Raw genomic sequence first — 18,446 nt, forward strand, 5'->3', positions numbered from 1 at the left:
TCTGTGCAGGCGCCGAGACGATGAGAGATTCAAGGTGATAGTTTGTGGAGCATTTTACTTCAGCATCAGCCATCAGCTTGAGAGTGAGAGAGAGCGAGGGAGAGCGAAAAAGCGAAAGAGAAGGGAAGGTGAGAGAATAGAAGAGGGGGGGTTGCGGTGTTGCTTCGCCACATCTCTTTATTCGCAGGAATTAGGAGGGCTTTTACCAGAGTGACGACAGCTCTCAACGCCAGCGTTCGTGATTCATTAGTTAAAAGGGCTCGCTAATAAATCCCCACTTTTAATGTTCCGCGGCGCTATTAAAGCCTCGGCCAGACGCACAGTCCCCCGTAGCCCATTAGGCCTTTCAATAAATGACAATCAAGCGACGCTCCAAAAAACAGGAAGCGCACTGCGCGCCGCGCTCCCCTTCCTGCCGCCGCTGCCAGTCAAGGTGCTCCTAATAGCACGTAAAGTCTTATTAGCCGTCCGGCGGCGGCGGCGGCGCTTGCTTTTTATAAGAGCCGGGGGCACTTTGTGGTGGAGTGGCCTCAGCTTTACCTAATGAACAGCCTGCCGGAGAGCCGGCTCTTAAGGCTCCGCAGCGCCGGGCGGCTGACTTATTCGTGGGAGTGGACGCGGCGGGAAGGCCGGTATCAATCTAAATCAGCCGCTCGACGTCGCTCCGGAGGGGAAGGACGGCGCTCTGTGCGCTCGGCGCTCGGGGGACGGCGACGGAACGCTTGATGCATGTTTCGCTGTTTTGCAAAAGCGGCGATGATGACTCGTGATTGGTGGTCCGAGATTCAATTTTCCGAGCCGCGTTTTACGGTACGCTCGCAAAACGTCCAGGTCAATTCTGTAAACCACTCAAACACACACACAAGCATATGTCTAGGAAATGAATGAAACGACAAGGAAAGGCTCATTGATTCATGAGGATGAGTGTACACACACACACACACACACACACACACACACACACACACACACACACACACACACACACACACACACACACACACACACACACACACACACACACACACACACACACACACACACACACACACACACACACACACACACACACACACACACTTCAATGGTTTAATTAATGGTTTCCTGGGTGGACAGAGGGAAAGAAAAATAGCATGCAGGGGAAGATAGGCCCGGTGGGGCGTATAAATCCACTGTGACCATTCCTCCTCTCAGAGGCAGGAGCAGCAGAGAGCAGGTAGAGGGAGAAGATGGCCCACTCACTCTCACTTCACTCTCCTTCAACAGGGAATTCTACAGGATGATGCGTCTGATACTGTACTGTACCTACAGTAGTGATGATGCTGCACCAGAGAGAGAGAGAGAGAGAGAGAGAGAGAGAGAGAGAGAGAGAGAGAGAGAGAGAGAGCAGTGTTTCCCACACATAGACAAATTTGTGGCGGTGCGCCACAGATTCAGCACCGGCCGCCACATATTGCGTCTCGTTATTCTTATATTTATTTATTTATTTATTCTTATTTTGAAACGCTATTGAAAAACACGCAGCATTCGTAAAGCTGAATTTCCTTTCCCTGCGCTCCCTCTCTGTCACTCGGGCGTCTGTCTCTCATACACACAAACACGCACAGCCCCTATACCCTCCGTGCACACCGCGGCTGTCTGTCTCCATGAAAACCAACGAGATCATCCCTGGAAGCGTGGTCGGTGGTCGCACTGATGCACCTGACGCTGCTCGGGTAGAAGCATAAAGTTCTAGCGCAACTTTTGTAGTCTATGCGTGCAACTTAATTACCAAACAGTAGAAGTAAACTCATTCTCCTTGGCCCGCTCTCGTGCGCGCTCAATGGACAGCCGCCCTCCACATGCACAATTAATCCAAATAAAACATTCACAATCATTGACGCATAGAAGACGACTAAATTACTGTTATATTCGGTTAGCATCATTAGTAGGCTATGCTACAGACATTTGATTAAAACTCTTGCCTTCAAGTTGACTGACCACCAATGTTTTTCAACTCCAAGACTTAAAAGGGCCTGTCCCAAGGAGAAAAAGTATTAGCTTACCTTGAAACTTAAACACATGTGGGGAAAATGAACAGTCCAACCAGTAGAGTATGATAAGCTTAGCCTGCTATGTTTACAATATTTTGAGGCTTCAACCAGACAGCTGAATTTAAGAAGTGGAGTTGTAATATGAATAGTAGGCTATAATCTGCATAAAGTTTGCTGTGATGAATATCAGAAATGTCAGTATAGGCCTATATAATGTAAATAATTACATAATATGTGTGTGTTTCAAATAAAGACAAGCTTCACATCTTGGTAAAAAAAAAAAAAATTACATTATATGAAAGGAGAGCGATAAAAAGGCGATACAATGATAACCCCCCCCCCTCCCGTCAGACATGGGGCGACCACCACACATTGCCTTCTAATCTGTGGGAAACACTGGAGAGAGAGAGAGAGAGAAAGAGAGGGAAGGCAGCTGGGTGTGGTGAGAAGAGACCCATCCTGAAACGCCAGCCAACCCACTGTCCCCTGGGTCATCATGGGACGGCACAAATGACCGTCGCCTCCACGGCAACATAATCAAGGCATTCCGACGGAATTTGTTTTCGCTCCGCTTCATTGCCTTTGTTTACAGTTCATCCCCAAGGTGATGAGCAGGACACAGAGAGAGAGAGAGAGAGAGAGAGAGAGAAAGAGAGAGAGAGAAAATGAAGTGTGTGTGTGTGTGTGCGTGCGCGTGTGCGTGTGTGTGTGTGTGTGTGTGCGCATCTGCCACAGAGGACAGACAGAAAGGAAGAACGAGAGAAAAAGGAGACAACACTGGTTGCAGTGTGTGTGTGTGTGTGTGTGTATAAAGAGTGAGAGAAACAAAGGGAACGACATACAAACAAAGACAAAGAGATATAGTGTGCGTGTGTGTGTGTGTGTGTGTGTGTGTGTGTGTGTGTGTGTGTGTACGAACATCTGAGAGACAGATCCTGAGAGGGAGCTAAGGAGTGGAGGAGAGAGAGAGAGAGAGGGAGAGAGAGAATGTGCCCCATTAAGGCTCTGTCAGTGCATGGCTTCCCAATCCAACCTGTTCCAGGGCATGCTATTTTGTTTGATGGCAATGACAGCCCCTTAAAAGCTGTCGCTCCTGCAAGCCACATCTCCTCTCCTCTTCCAGCTCAGTGTGCCATCCATGCACACTAAGACAGGCACTCAGGTGGCTAAAACCCTGAGAGTGAGCTGAGGAGGGAGGGGGAATGGGGGGGGGGGGGGGGGGGTAGGCCCGCTGTTCCTGCAGTTAGAGCAATAGTGACACGCAAAGTGCCGTAAAAAGACTTCACTGGTTTGACTCCCAAACGTCTCAAGCAGGGCTCCACATAACTTTATAGTGGTTGGCCCGGTGCACTTCACAGCACATGATACACGTGCACCCAGAATTGCTCACAGTGCCACAATAAAAGCCAGGGGTCAGAGCCCACCAAAGGCAGAGTTGGGCAATAACTGGTGGCGCTAGGACTCTGGGCTCCCAAGCAGACCTTTGAGTGTGTGTGTGAGTGTGTGTGTGTGTGTGTGTGTGTGTGTGTGTGTGTGTGTGTGTGTGTGTGTGTGTGTGTGTGTGTTGACACCTACTGCAATACAGAATATTGTACGCATATATTTTGGCAGGGAAGTCACTCTAATAGTTGGATGAACAATCACTGGCTTATCTATAGTGACATGTATACTCAGGGGATAGTTGTTGAGATGCCTTAAAGCTGCATTGGGAGGGAAATGTTCCCACCGCATAGCTGCTTTTGGTCCACTCACTCCGCACAGCTTTGAAAGAGAACACAGCCACATCCCCTGTTCTGATTTTATGAGGATTTAATCCACAGCACTGGCTACATCATACTGTAGGTTATGATGAGCTTTTCGCATTAAAACAGGTTATTATATGGCTCTCTAGAATGTTGAGGGAGCTCCCATTCACTTTGAATGGGCCTCTCAACATTCTACCGGTCCGTTATATCTGCATATTGACCGCTCCGAAGGTATAATGACCGCTGCCAATGGCAACGGGTTCACTCCGCTAGTTGTTGCGGAAGCCACGAAACGGTAGCCAAGTCATTGCTAAAGACACATTGAGATAAGTTGATTTTCTCGTTTTGGCAAGTAGCCATATAATAAGCGCGATAATGTATAGAACGCCGGTCATTATCTGAAAATAATTCCCTTCAGTACGAAGCAAAACCCCTCCGCTGCGCGTCGGGGTTCTGTCCGTCCTGTCGGGAATTATTTTCCGATAATGACCGGCGTTCTATACATTATCCCTTACTTATTCACTGGAGATGATAGTGTAGCAAATTACTGTAGCAGCCAGAATGTTAATGCAAACTCCTAACAAAACACCTGGAGAGGTCTCGAGTGTACACATATGAAATCATGAAATGAGCACTAGTTGGTTGGCGTGGTTAGAACTGACCGATTAAATATCTAGTTATAGTGACTGGAGTTCTCTCCGTAAGATGGAGCTGATCGACTCCAGACCTGGAGCTGGTGGTCAAGCTTTTGGAGATGAGGGAAGGCTCCCAAGGCCCTGCCCATCAAGGCTGAGGAGGTGGATAGAGTGAGTACCTTTACCATTTGTTGGAACAACCTCTTCCTCTTCCCCAGGATGGGGAATGACAACTCAATCATGCTTGATCTCAAGTACAACTCAAGGACATGCTACAGTACAGTTAGATAAGGATCAGAAAAGATGTTCCGTATCTCCCGTATCTGTGCAGCATGACAACACCACAGCCTAGCAGAGGAAGCAGCTGGAGAGTCCTGTTTGCTCCTCTTCAAAAATCATCAGGTACGAACGCTCCTCCATGTCTGACATTTCCCAGAGCTGTACTCAACACAGAGGTCTGAAAACACTGCAGGGCCCCAGGTGGGCAGTCAACCCTTTTTTTAATATCCCTCTCGTCACAGAAAGGACTCGAGGCCATTGAGACAAAGACACCTAAATAGCTCCCCAATTCTGAATCATTATCTTACAAAACACAAAAGCTGTAATTTCTCTTCTACAGCACTACCACAGCAACTAGAATCGTCTATTTTGCACTAGACCTTGTTCTGCTTTTATTTTTCACATGAAGAGAAGCACTAGACTGGACTTGACTGAGCTGTGGTTTCAACGGAAGTGAGGACATTTGTCTTGTAGCTCAGCTCCGACATAATAACACTGCATTTGGCTTCACACTCAGCTATACAGTATAATACATGTTAATACATTAGGTGATGCTTTAGGAAGCTGTGTTGGGCAACAATACAGACACAGACCCAAGATATCAAAAGCCAAGATGTCTTTACATAAATGCATTCGTAATGATGCATATGACTATTGATGCACCTATTATACTCATTGATGCACTTATTGTGATTTAAAAAAAAAAAAAAAAAAAAAATGTTGTTAGAATCGCTCTTAAAAGCTTTACATATTTTACCATGTTGTGTGTTGCTTTGGTTCAAAAGCGTCAGCCAAATGTAATGTAATGTAATGTAATGTGATGTAATGTAATGACTACTGTTCAGTGCTGTCCAATGCAACATTACCAATCTTTGGAGAGCAAATATGGCGCTCCCGCAGATGAACAGTTTACATCAGAGGGCATTCAGCTGGCATAACGCCCCCTGCGTGGCCACTGTAGGTCCAACCCCCTCTAGACGCATCAGCTACAGTGTGCATGGAAACCAGCGAACTCTTCCAGGCCCGGTTGCCGAGCAGCAAGGCCATGGCACGCCACGTCCTGGCGCTACTAGGCAACGCAGACTCAGGCATCACCAATCAATTTGCCATACGCACGGCCACCGCAAATCCATCCGTCACACAGGAGCGCATAAGCAGGAGCATGGGGGAGTGGGTGGACTGGCCATCAGCATCCTGCTACCTGACCCATGTCTGCACATCTGTCTGGCCATCAGCATCCTGCTACCTAACCCATGTCTGCACATCTGTCTGGCCATCAGCATCCTGCTACCTGACCCATGTCTGCACATCTGTCTGGCCATCAGCATCCTGCTACCTGACCTATGTCTGCACATCTGTCTGGCTTGACACATTGATGGACGTGGCAGAGGGGGAGCGCAGAACTTGGAGGAGGGGAAGCGCAGAACATGGAGGAGGGGTCAAAAAGGATTTAGCACATATTGGAGTCAGTGGAAGTAAGAATGGCAGAAGCCAGCAGAAGAACCGCACAGACAACGAAAATGAGAAGGATATTTTACAAGCGGAGGAATATAGAAGAAGAAGAAGGTTACTGAAATGTTACCAATGTTTCTTCTCCAGGAGGAGGAGGAAGCCAGGAAAAGGAGGCTAAAAACAGGACAGGACAGCACAGGCCAGGCCACGATACGATACGATACGATACGATACGATACGATACGATACGATACGATACGATAGGACAGAAGGCAGGATGGGATAAGTGTTCCCAATATAGAAATACTGCAAATACTGCCAAAGGGGAACATGTCCGAGACTAAAATATTTGACATTGATAATTTGTTTGAGCGTTGATGTTTTAAGTCTATAGCGTTGATGTTTTAAGTCAACATTCTACAGAAACACTGGCTTCATGTCCATTAGCATGACCTATCCACAAAACGTGTTTCTATAAATAAAGACACGACTACCGCAGAGATCTAAGAATTGTTATTTCGTTTTGTAAAAAAACAAAACAAAAACACCTAAGCATAAATTTAGCCACAGCTCCCCAGACACATGCAGCTCAGGACAGCAGCAGCGGCAGTAAATCCTTGTTGCCATCACTGTCCCTTTTAATTTTTCTGACCACATTATGGGCTCATAACTGCCGTGACTTTTCTGACATTGCCATCGCCGGCCGGCAGAAATATGGCTGCACGCAGGAGCAGGGGCGAAGCGTCTGGGGCCTGACGTGATGGAACAGCACCACCAAGGACGCCGCAGTGTCTCATATAACCACCAATAGAGAACGGAGAGAGGATCTTGGGGAGGCGGCTTTATTTGTGTCTCTGTGTATGTTGTTTATCACTGGTGACTGTTTGTGTGATGCTAAATTGTCTTTTGTGGTGCTGCACTGCATATAAGGTGGGTAAGGTTCATTTTGCTCATGCAACCGCAGCTTTTCGTAAACTGCTTTAATGAAAAAATATAGAACATTTAAAATTGAAAATAAATAAAAATGAAATTAAATGTATAATAATTAAAAGGAAATGCTAAATCGGTGAAGATGATTTTCTGTTCACTGTTCATGTTCATTTTCCCAAAACAGACAAAAACAGAACATGAAATAGCAACCTTGTTAGTGTACAATGGGTGTTCTCAGTGTCCCACTACGTATCCCCTGTAACCTGTATTACAATAACAACAAATAACACGCATGTATAACAATAACACAGGAAGTCCTAACATAGCAAGTCCTGCTAGGACCCGACCATAATAATGAGCAACAATAGCCTGAATTGAACCACTGAATCACTAACTACAGTATGGAGCTCAGATGGAGATCTGGACAGTGCGTGTGTGTGTGTGTGTGTGTGTGTGTGTGTGTGTGTGTGTGTGTGTGTGTGTGCATATGTGTGCGTGTGTGTGTGTGTGTGTGTGCGTGAGAGAGAGAGAGAGAGAAAGAGAGTGACAGGTTACTGTGGTGATAGGAGGGCCTGAGTGGGCTTTCTGAGTGGGGCTTTGTGGGGCTGTCCATTAGCCAGTCAGCCCCTGACACACACCAGCGAGAGGAAGGAGTGGAGCTGCAACCTGCAGTGCACTATTACTGGAGCTCCATTAGGACCCACTGGTGTGCGCACACACACACACACACACACACACACACACACACACCTCGGTCACGAACACACACACGCGCACACACACACACACACACACACACAAACACACACCTCGGTCACGAACACACACACGCGCACACACACGCGCACACGCACGCACACACACACACACACACACACACACACACACACACACACACTCCACAGGTTTCAGTGAATGAGAGTTTGAGTTGAACAAAAAGTTTGAAGCACGAATGTTTCAGGCTTGCCCTTAAGAAAATCATTAGAAACAAAAAGCCTCAGATTCCAAATGGATGGGATGGGGGGTGGGGGGTGGGGTGGGGGTGAAAGCCTCACCTTGTCCAGATCTGAGATCTAGACAGGTTTCTCCTCAAATCACACACACACACACACACACGTGGATGAAGGCCTCACCTCGTCCAGAACTGAGATGTAGATAGGCTTCTCCTCGAATCACACACACGCACTCACAAACACACACACACACAAACACACACACACACACACACACGTGGATGAAGGCCTCACCTCGTCCAGATCGGAGATGTAGATAGGCTTCTCCTCGAATCACAAACACGCACTCACACACAGACACACACACACACACACACACACACACACACACACACACACACACACACACACACACACACACACACACACACACACGCACACACACACACGCGTGGATGAAGGCCTCACCTCGTCCAGATCTGAGATGTAGATAGGCTTCTCCTCGAATCACACACACGCACTCTCACATTTTAATACCTTTATTTGTGTTCACATTTTACAATGAATTTCATTGAACACAAACAATTTTAGACACCAGCATTGCAAACCCAGTAGCCTATGTCTCTGGTCTCAGTTCATGGGTACATAAAACAACGCCTTCTCCATATGTGGCGACTGCCAATTATCACAGAAATTGAGCAGAATTTTGCTAGAGCCTTTGCTCTTGGCTTAGAGAGACCAGCAATCTGCAAACCCCTGACTACTAGTCTGTGGACATTACCTAAGCTTCCAAATATACACACCAACAGCTTACATTTGTACCCAAGCTGTACAACAATGTCTCTGAGTGGCTGATACTTTAAAAGCTTGGTGAGGTAGGCATCCTCTAGACTGTAGTCAAATGCACACACACACACACACACACACACACACTTGGATGAAGGCCTCACCTCGTCCAGATCTGAGATGTAGACAGGTTTCTCCTCAAAACACACACACACACACACACACACACACACACACACGTGGATGAAGGCCTCACCTCGTCCAGATCTGAGATGTAGATAGGCTTCTCCTCGAATCACACACACGCACTCACACACACACACACACACACACACACGTGGATGAAGGCCTCACCTCGTCCAGATCGGAGATGTAGATAGGCTTCTCCTCGAATCACACACACACACACACACACACACACGTGGATGAAGGCCTCACCTCGTCCAGATCGGAGATGTAGATAGGCTTCTCCTCGAATCACACACACGCACTCACACACACGCACTCACACACACACACACACACACACACGTGGATGAAGGCCTCACCTCGTCCAGATCTGAGATGTAGATAGGCTTCTCCTCGAATCACACACACGCACTCACACACACACACACACGTGGATGAAGGCCTCACCTCGTCCAGATCTGAGATGTAGATAGGCTTCTCCTCGAATCACACACACGCACTCACACACACACACACACACACACACACACACACGTGGATGAAGGCCTCACCTCGTCCAGATCGGAGATGTAGATAGGCTTCTCCTCGAATCACACACACGCACTCACACACACGCACTCACACACACACACACACACACACACACGTGGATGAAGGCCTCACCTCGTCCAGATCGGAGATGTAGATAGGCTTCTCCTCGAATCACACACACGCACTCACACACACACACACACACACACACACACACACACACACACGTGGATGAAGGCCTCACCTCGTCCAGATCTGAGATGTAGATAGGCTTCTCCTCGAATCACACACACGCACTCACACACACACACACACACACACACACACACACACACGTGGATGAAGGCCTCACCTCGTCCAGATCTGAGATGTAGATAGGCTTCTCCTCGAATCACACACACGCACTCACACACACACACACACACACACACACACACATGTGGATGAAGGCCTCACCTCGTCCAGATCTGAGATCTAGACAGGTTTCTCCTCAAATCACACACACACACACACACACACACACACACACGTGGATGAAGGCCTCACCTCGTCCAGATCGGAGATGTAGATAGGCTTCTCCTCGAATCACACACACACACTCACACACACACACACACACACACACACGTGGATGAAGGCCTCACCTCGTCCAGATCTGAGATGTAGATAGGCTTCTCCTCGAATCACACACACGCACTCACACACACACGCACTCACACACACACACACACACACACACACACGTGGATGAAGGCCTCACCTCGTCCAGATCGGAGATGTAGATAGGCTTCTCCTCGAATCACACACACGCACTCACACACACGCACTCACACACACACACACACACACACGTGGATGAAGGCCTCACCTCGTCCAGATCGGAGATGTAGATAGGCTTCTCCTCGAATCACACACACGCACTCACACACACACACACACACACACACACGTGGATGAAGGCCTCACCTCGTCCAGATCTGAGATCTAGACAGGTTTCTCCTCGAATCACACACACGCACTCACACACACACACACACACGTGGATGAAGGCCTCACCTCGTCCAGATCTGAGATGTAGATAGGCTTCTCCTCGAATCACACACACGCACTCACACACACACACACACACACACACACACACACATGTGGATGAAGGCCTCACCTCGTCCAGATCTGAGATCTAGACAGGTTTCTCCTCAAATCACACACACACACACACACACACACACACACACACACACACACACACGTGGATGAAGGCCTCACCTCGTCCAGATCGGAGATGTAGATAGGCTTCTCCTCGAATCACACACACACACTCACACACACACACACACACACACACGTGGATGAAGGCCTCACCTCGTCCAGATCTGAGATGTAGATAGGCTTCTCCTCGAATCACACACACGCACTCACACACACACGCACTCACACACACACACACACACACACACACACGTGGATGAAGGCCTCACCTCGTCCAGATCTGAGATCTAGACAGGTTTCTCCTCAAATCACACACACACACACACACACGTGGATGAAGGCCTCACCTCGTCCAGATCGGAGATGTAGATAGGCTTCTCCTCGAATCACACACACACACTCTCACACACACACACACACACACGTGGATGAAGGCCTCACCTCGTCCAGATCTGAGATCTAGACAGGTTTCTCCTCAAATCACACACACACGTGGATGAAGGCCTCACCTCGTCCAGACCTGAGATCTAGACAGGTTTCTCCTCAAATCACACACACACGTGGATGAAGGCCTCACCTCGTCCAGATCGGAGATGTAGATAGGCTTCTCCTCGAATCACACACACGCACTCACACACACGTGGATGAAGGCCTCACCTCGTCCAGATCGGAGATGTAGATAGGCTTCTCCTCGAATCACACACACACACACACACACACGTGGATGAAGGCCTCACCTCGTCCAGATCGGAGATGTAGATAGGCTTCTCCTCGAATCACACACACGCACTCACACACACGTGGATGAAGGCCTCACCTCGTCCAGATCAGAGATGTAGATAGGCTTCTCCTCGAATCACACACACGCACTCACACACACGTGGATGAAGGCCTCACCTCGTCCAGATCGGAGATGTAGATAGGCTTCTCCTCGAATCCGACGGGCATGGGCTCTGTGGGCGGGATCTCCACCTCCTCGTACATCTTGCAGTTGTCCCGCCGAATCCCCTCTGGAAGCATCAACTGAACACACAAGCAGCCTATGTTAGCACCCATTGCGCACACACACACACACACACACACACACACACACACACACACACACACACACACACACACACACACACACACACACACACACACACACACACACACACACACACACACACACACACACACACACACACACACACACACACACACACACACACACACACACACACACACACACACACACACACACACAAGCTGAAGCACACAAGGCTTGGAGCCTTAAACAAACAAAAGTCCCCAGAAACTGGTCTTTTGGCAACAGCACACAATCTGTGTCTTTTATGGTTATGGTTATGGTTGGTTATGGTTATTTAGCAGACGCCTTTGTCCAAAGCGACATACAAATAAATAACAATACAAATTAAATAACAGTGAACAATTACAAAAAGGGAGAATAGCAATATTATCAATAAAACAATCAATTAAGCACTAACCTAATGAGAAATAAAACAATGAAATGAGAATAGCAATCAAATAAGTCACTCAGTTAATTATATAATAACAATAACTATAGCATGGTATGGCTAAATTTAAGGACAATAGCAAAATAAATGTCAAATTCTAACAATGGACAAATCATAACAAAACAATACTATTATACAAACCATAACACATAACAAACGCTCAAAAGACTAAGTGCATATTAAACAAATATGCCTTAAGACCCCTCTTGAAAGATCCAAAACTGTTGCTGGAACGGAGAGCACTGGGCAACTCATTCCACCAACACGGAACCACTGAAGAATAGGATCTACAGTTTGACTTAGCATGAATGGTTTGTCGACATAACAGACGCTCCTCAGAAGATCGCAATGGGCGGTTGGGAATGTACATCTTGATCAAAGAACTGAAGTAGCTAGGAGCAGATCCAGTCAGTGTCCTATAGGCCAGAGTGAGAGATTTAAATTTAATTCTGGCTACTATAGGGAGCCAGTAGAGAGTAACTAGGAGAGGGGTTACATGTGTCCTCTTTGGCTGATTGAAGACCAGTCGTGCTGCAGCATTCTGAATCAACTGTAGTGGTCTTAATACGCAAGCAGGTAGGCCAGCTAACAGGGAATTGCAGTAGTCCAGCTTGGAGATAACCATTGCCTGTACAAGAAGCTGAGTGGAATCTTGTGTCAGATAAGGTCTGATCTTCCTAATGTTGTACAGGGTATACCGACATGACTTTGCAATTGAGGCAACATGCTCAGAGAAAGTGAGTTGGTCATCAATTATGACACCCAAGTTACGTGCCGATCTAGTTGGAGTCAATGAGGATGAATCAAGCTGGATGTTCATCTGTTGGGGAATGGCTGTTTTTGCTGGAAACACCAAGAGCTCAGTTTTTGAAAGATTAAGCTGAAGGTGCTGATCCTTCATCCAGATTGAAATATCCTTCAGGCATGCAGAGATCCGATGGGAAACACTAGAGTCCTCAGGTGGGAAGGATAGGAAAAGTTGAGTGTCGTCCGCATAGCAATGATATTCAAATCCATGAGAGCGAATAATCCCACCTAAAGAAGTGGTGTAAATAGAGAAAAGGAGGGGCCCTAATACTGATCCTTGAGGGACTCCTGTAGTGAGGTCATGAGACTTTGATATCTGTCCCTGCCAAGACACGCTGAAAGAACGCCCTTTAAGGTAAGATTTGAACCAGTCAAGAGCTTTCCCAGAAATTCCCAGTTCATATAGTGTAGAAAGGAGAATGTCATGGTTAACCGTATCAAAGGCTGCAGATAAATCTAACAGAATTGACACTGATGACTGAGCAGAGGACTTAGCTACTCTCAATGCTTCAGTCACAGATAGAAGAGCAGTTTCAGTAGAATGACCACTCTTGAAACCAGACTGCATAGGGTCTAGTAGGTTATTCTGATAGAGGAAGTCACACATTTGCTTGAAGACCACTTTCTCCAAAACCTTTGACAAGAAAGGAAGAAGGGAGACAGGTCTGTAGTTCTTCACATCAGTTGAATTAAGTGTGCTTTTCTTCAGCAAAGGTGTAATTCTTGCCTGTTTAAAAGAAGAAGGAACTATTCCAGAACTGAGTGAAGTATTAAATACATGTGTGACTGCCGGTATAATAGCGGGTGCTATAGACTGCAGGAGAGTAGACGGGACAGGATCCAAAGGGCATGTTGTTGGACGGCTTCGCTGAAGCAGTTGAGAGACCGCTTCCTCATCAAGAGGAGAGAAAAAGTCCAATGATGGCGTCATGTTAACACCAGGCAGAGTCCTTCTTACAGGGTCATCAAACTGAGCACTTATCTTAGCAACTTTCTCAGTGAAAAATGTTGCAAAGTCATCTGCTGATAGTGAAGTAGCTGATGGCGGTGGTGGAGGATTGAGAAGAGACTTGAACGTAGAAAAAAGTTTTCTGCTGTCAGTGGCGTTCTCAATCTTACTCTGATAGTATGTTCTTTTTGCAAGTGTGACAGTGGATGAAAAAGATGAAAGCATAGACTGGTATTTACTAAGATCATTTCTATCTCCAGATTTATGCCATTTCCTTTCAGCAGCTCTAAGTTCCTTGCGAACTGAGCGTATACTGTTTGTCAGCCATGGATGGCGAGGTTTAGAACGAGTGGGTCTTGTGGAAAGAGGACATGCTACATTCAGACAGGATGCCAGTGTAGAGCAAAGAGTCTCTGTAGCGTCATTAACCTCAAGTGATGAGAATGAACTTGGAATAGGTAGAGCAGAAGTTACTAATGTTGCGAAATGTTCACTTGAGAGGCTTTATGTGCAAGAACAAGTTATTTATCACAAGTTCTGTTCTATCACACAAAGGAAAAGCTCATATCAAGCTACTTACACTCTGTGCATGGTTAGCTTTTGTTTTCTGAAGCAATCGACACTACCTGACATTTGGAAAGGCTGTTTGAGCCAAACTAACGTCACACGAGCTATCGAGTCTGGCTGCTAATTCAGCTGTTTTACGAGCGCTTCCGTCGACAGTGTGAAGATTTCTTGATGATCGAAGGTCAGGCTGTGATGCGTTCCTCAGTCTGAGGCGGGAAGTGGCGAGCGTCAGAAGTGACAACCCCAGGTGAGCATTTAGCTTACTGATGCGCTGTTTACCTTGTGTGAAGAATTGCGAATCAGAGCACGGAAATGAACAAGACCCAGACCCAATACGGTGCTCAGAGCACTGATATATACTGTAAATATATTCACACTTACTGGGTCTGTTTCCTAGTCCAGTTCCCAGAGTTATTTTTTAGTCAAGGCCTTAGCTTAATCCATGTCCAGGAAAGAGGTCCACATTTATGATTGCATTTATTTCAAGGATATCTGATTTAAAATTCACATTTTCACTTTGTCCATGACTGCACGCTATGTTTGCATTATTGTGAGAATTGAGTGCCTTCTGCACTGGTTTCTGTTGTGGTCTCACTTCGGAGACAAAAGCTAAAAGCCTCATGAATGGACTTGTCCAGCTGTCTCCGATTCCTGAGTGCGGCCCAAAAATAAGCAGCGTAGACCCCAAACATACTGTATTTAGCCCCCCACATACACTGGATACACACACACAGCCTCATTCACTCACTCACAAGCAGCACTTTTCAGTTGACTCACTCCTTTTTGGCTTCCGCACAGTCCTAACGTCACCTTGCCCATATTTTCAAGGCCATTTATTTGCACTGAACATTATGCGTAATTATATATGGCATTTGTGTTTTCTCTGCCTAAAGTATGTTTATAATGGGTAGGAATGGAAAAGTCTAATGATTGTGCAAAAGGATTGGTCAGGTCTAATAATTGTGATCAGACGACATGAGTCATAATTGGGACAAGCCTACATGTTCATCTCACTTTATTTATTCTATCATGAATGTGCGCGCACGCACACACACACACACACACACAAAACAGCTGCACTCAGTATCGACTTGATCTAGCCACCATGCTTTCAGATAAAACACCTGCTTCCCACTGATAAAAAAAAAAAAAACACGTCGTCCACGCAAACACACACACTCACACGCATGCACACTCACACTCTCTCTCTCACACACACACACACACACAAAAGGAAGGCACTAATGAATTTATGCAAATCAGCATTGAGCCAAACACCAGCAGGAATTAAAATGAAGATATCATAAAAATGGGATTAAGACAAAGGCTCTGGGTAATCTTGTAGTGGATAATGCACAATAATGGCCCAAACTGCCGTAGCGATGGGTAAATAAGGCTCAAAAGGCCTCCGCAGCCCCGTGAGACCACCCTCCTCTCCCCCCCTCCCTCCCAAAGAGACCCCCCCCCCTCTCACTCCCTCCCTATGCCACAGATTAACACCTGAGACTCCACATTATGATGAGGCTATCCAGCGCTCAATGCTCACATCACACTTGGAGAAAGCAAATTCAATAGCAATATTGTACTGGGTCTTTGAAAAGAGCCCTAAGCATAGAATAAATCATGCATTGGATTAATAACTACTAATTAAATAATAACTAGTAGTTTTTACTACTTACTACTACTTACTACTAATTGTTGTCATCATTATTGTCATCCTTCTGTAGACTACTTGGAAGGTGAAACAATGTTAAATAGCCTATTTTCAAAGCTGTTTAATTCTCTGCTCATTTTTTTACAAACACACACAACCTCAGGTCCACATCCTGCTTTGAACAAGGTTGTGTTGCATTTTAAGCACCATCAGTTAGGAAAAGCCTGCACTGCATAACTGACTGACATACCAAAATAACTTGTAATGTGCATCCGAGAGTTTGGGGATATTAACTATGTAGATCAAGGTCGCGGTGCTCAACCTTTTGTTACTCTTCAGCTAAATAAGATATTCCTGTATTTGTGGCCGAAACATATTGCCATGATTTAATTGATAGCCAAATTTCATAAAGGCTTTTTATAAATATCCTCTACTTGAGCGCCTTCAGATTCGCTACAAAATTGAAATCGCTTTGGATCTCTACGCTGATAAACAGTGGATTTTAGGCTCATCATGAAATTTCATCTGAGAGCCGAATTTGTCAGACATTCCGTTAGTCGTGTATATATTTTGGAGAACGTACTGTAGTTGAGGCGGGAGGCAGGAGTTGCTTAAGCTGTAAAGTGCTGTGGGAAACACTGCTAAAGTCAAGCGGAGAAGCAGCAAAAAGGGCATCTGTCAGCGATTCATTTTAACGCAAGTAACTAACTCATTACACAATTGTAATTGCGTTACTTGATTTTTAAAAAAATAGAATTTGATACATGCTTATAGAGAAAATGGAGGAATTGCAGTAACTTGTAACACTGTACATATGAGAACAGAATTATTCAAGTCCGATTCATTCTCTCCGTAGTCAGAAAGTCGGTGGGAAAACTCTTTCTGATTGGTCCAGAGGTTTTGTGAGGGTGGTGCCTTACCTTAGATCCTCCCACAAAGGCAGAAGTTTTGGTGGCCTCGGCGAATGAGTCGTACACGTTTGGGTAGCGGATCCTCTCCGGCTCTCGGTGGCGTACGAGCACTGGTGACCGCCGGGCAGTGAGCAGGGCCTGCTCTCTGTGGACAACACACACACACACACGCACACACACACACACACACACACACACACGCACACGCAGACACACACACACACAAAGTCATCAATCATAGATACCAGCCCAGGCAGTAAACACAAAGACCAACCATCATATTCCAGCAAACACATACACACACACACACACACACACACCAGATACATAAGATACATATAAACACACACACACCAAGTCACCAATCATAGATACCAGCCCAGGCAGTAAACACAGACCAACCATCATATTCCAGCAAACACATACACACACACACCAAGTTACCAATCACAGATACCAGCCCAGGCACTCACAGACACACACCAACCATCATATTCCAGCAGGCACACACACACACACACACACACACAACAACCATCACATTCCAGCGCGCACACACACACACACACACACACACACACACACACACACACACACACACACACACACACACACACACACACACACACACACACACACACACACACACACACACACACACACACACACACACACACACACACACACAACAGCGAAGACATGGGCAGCTCCACAGTGGAGTGTGCTGCTGGGCAGGTCAGCTGTGGAGGCAGGCCTCCTGGGGCGAGCAGCGTTGAGCTTTCAGAGGGAGCCCACTGGACAAACACAGCGCTTTTCCGCTCCGCACTCCCGACATGAGAGGCCGGCCTGAAGTCCGCTGCACACATGGGCAGCTTCTGCCCAGAGTCCTGATCTCTGCCCGCCTCGTCCGCTGACCCCGCCATGACGGCTCCGCATTAAGACACGGGGCTTCGAGTTTCACCGAGTCGACGGAGCAGTGCGGCGTGGCCAAGGCAGGGCAGAGCCCAGTGCAGTCCAGTCAAGTCCTGCCTGTCTGTCTGTCTGTCTGTCAGCTGGTACCTGCCCTCATCCTCTCCTCTGTGAAAGGTCAGGGGCTTTGGCGCTCGGAGGGCTGAACTTGATCCGGTCAGCGTCCTCTCTGAGCCGGGGGTGTTCCAGCACGAGCGCTTCCTCCTGACAGCGGATCTGCAGGCCGGTAATCCTGACCGCAACACGATCAGCCGTGTACCGGCCAGATCAGATAAAGCGGCCGAGGAGCTACACTGAACACCACAGGTCGTGTGTGTGTGTGTGTGTGTG

General features: G+C 46.9%; 1 protein-coding gene across 2 annotated transcripts in view; it reads right to left on the bottom strand.

Moving 5' to 3' along the window:
• Positions 1 to 18,446, bottom strand: part of ascc3 (activating signal cointegrator 1 complex subunit 3) — a 186,646-nt gene that overhangs the window by 129,408 nt on the left and 38,792 nt on the right. For both annotated transcript variants that reach the window (XM_062539224.1, XM_062539223.1), the window contains exons 7-8: positions 17,157 to 17,292; positions 11,640 to 11,765 (exon numbers count right to left, since the gene is read on the bottom strand). In XM_062539224.1, coding sequence (XP_062395208.1) covers positions 11,640 to 11,765; positions 17,157 to 17,292 — 262 coding nt within the window. The remainder of the gene's footprint in view (positions 1 to 11,639; positions 11,766 to 17,156; positions 17,293 to 18,446) is intronic.

The sequence above is a fragment of the Sardina pilchardus genome, chromosome 6 (genome assembly GCF_963854185.1).
Source record: "Sardina pilchardus chromosome 6, fSarPil1.1, whole genome shotgun sequence".
NCBI lineage: Eukaryota > Metazoa > Chordata > Actinopteri > Clupeiformes > Clupeidae > Sardina > Sardina pilchardus.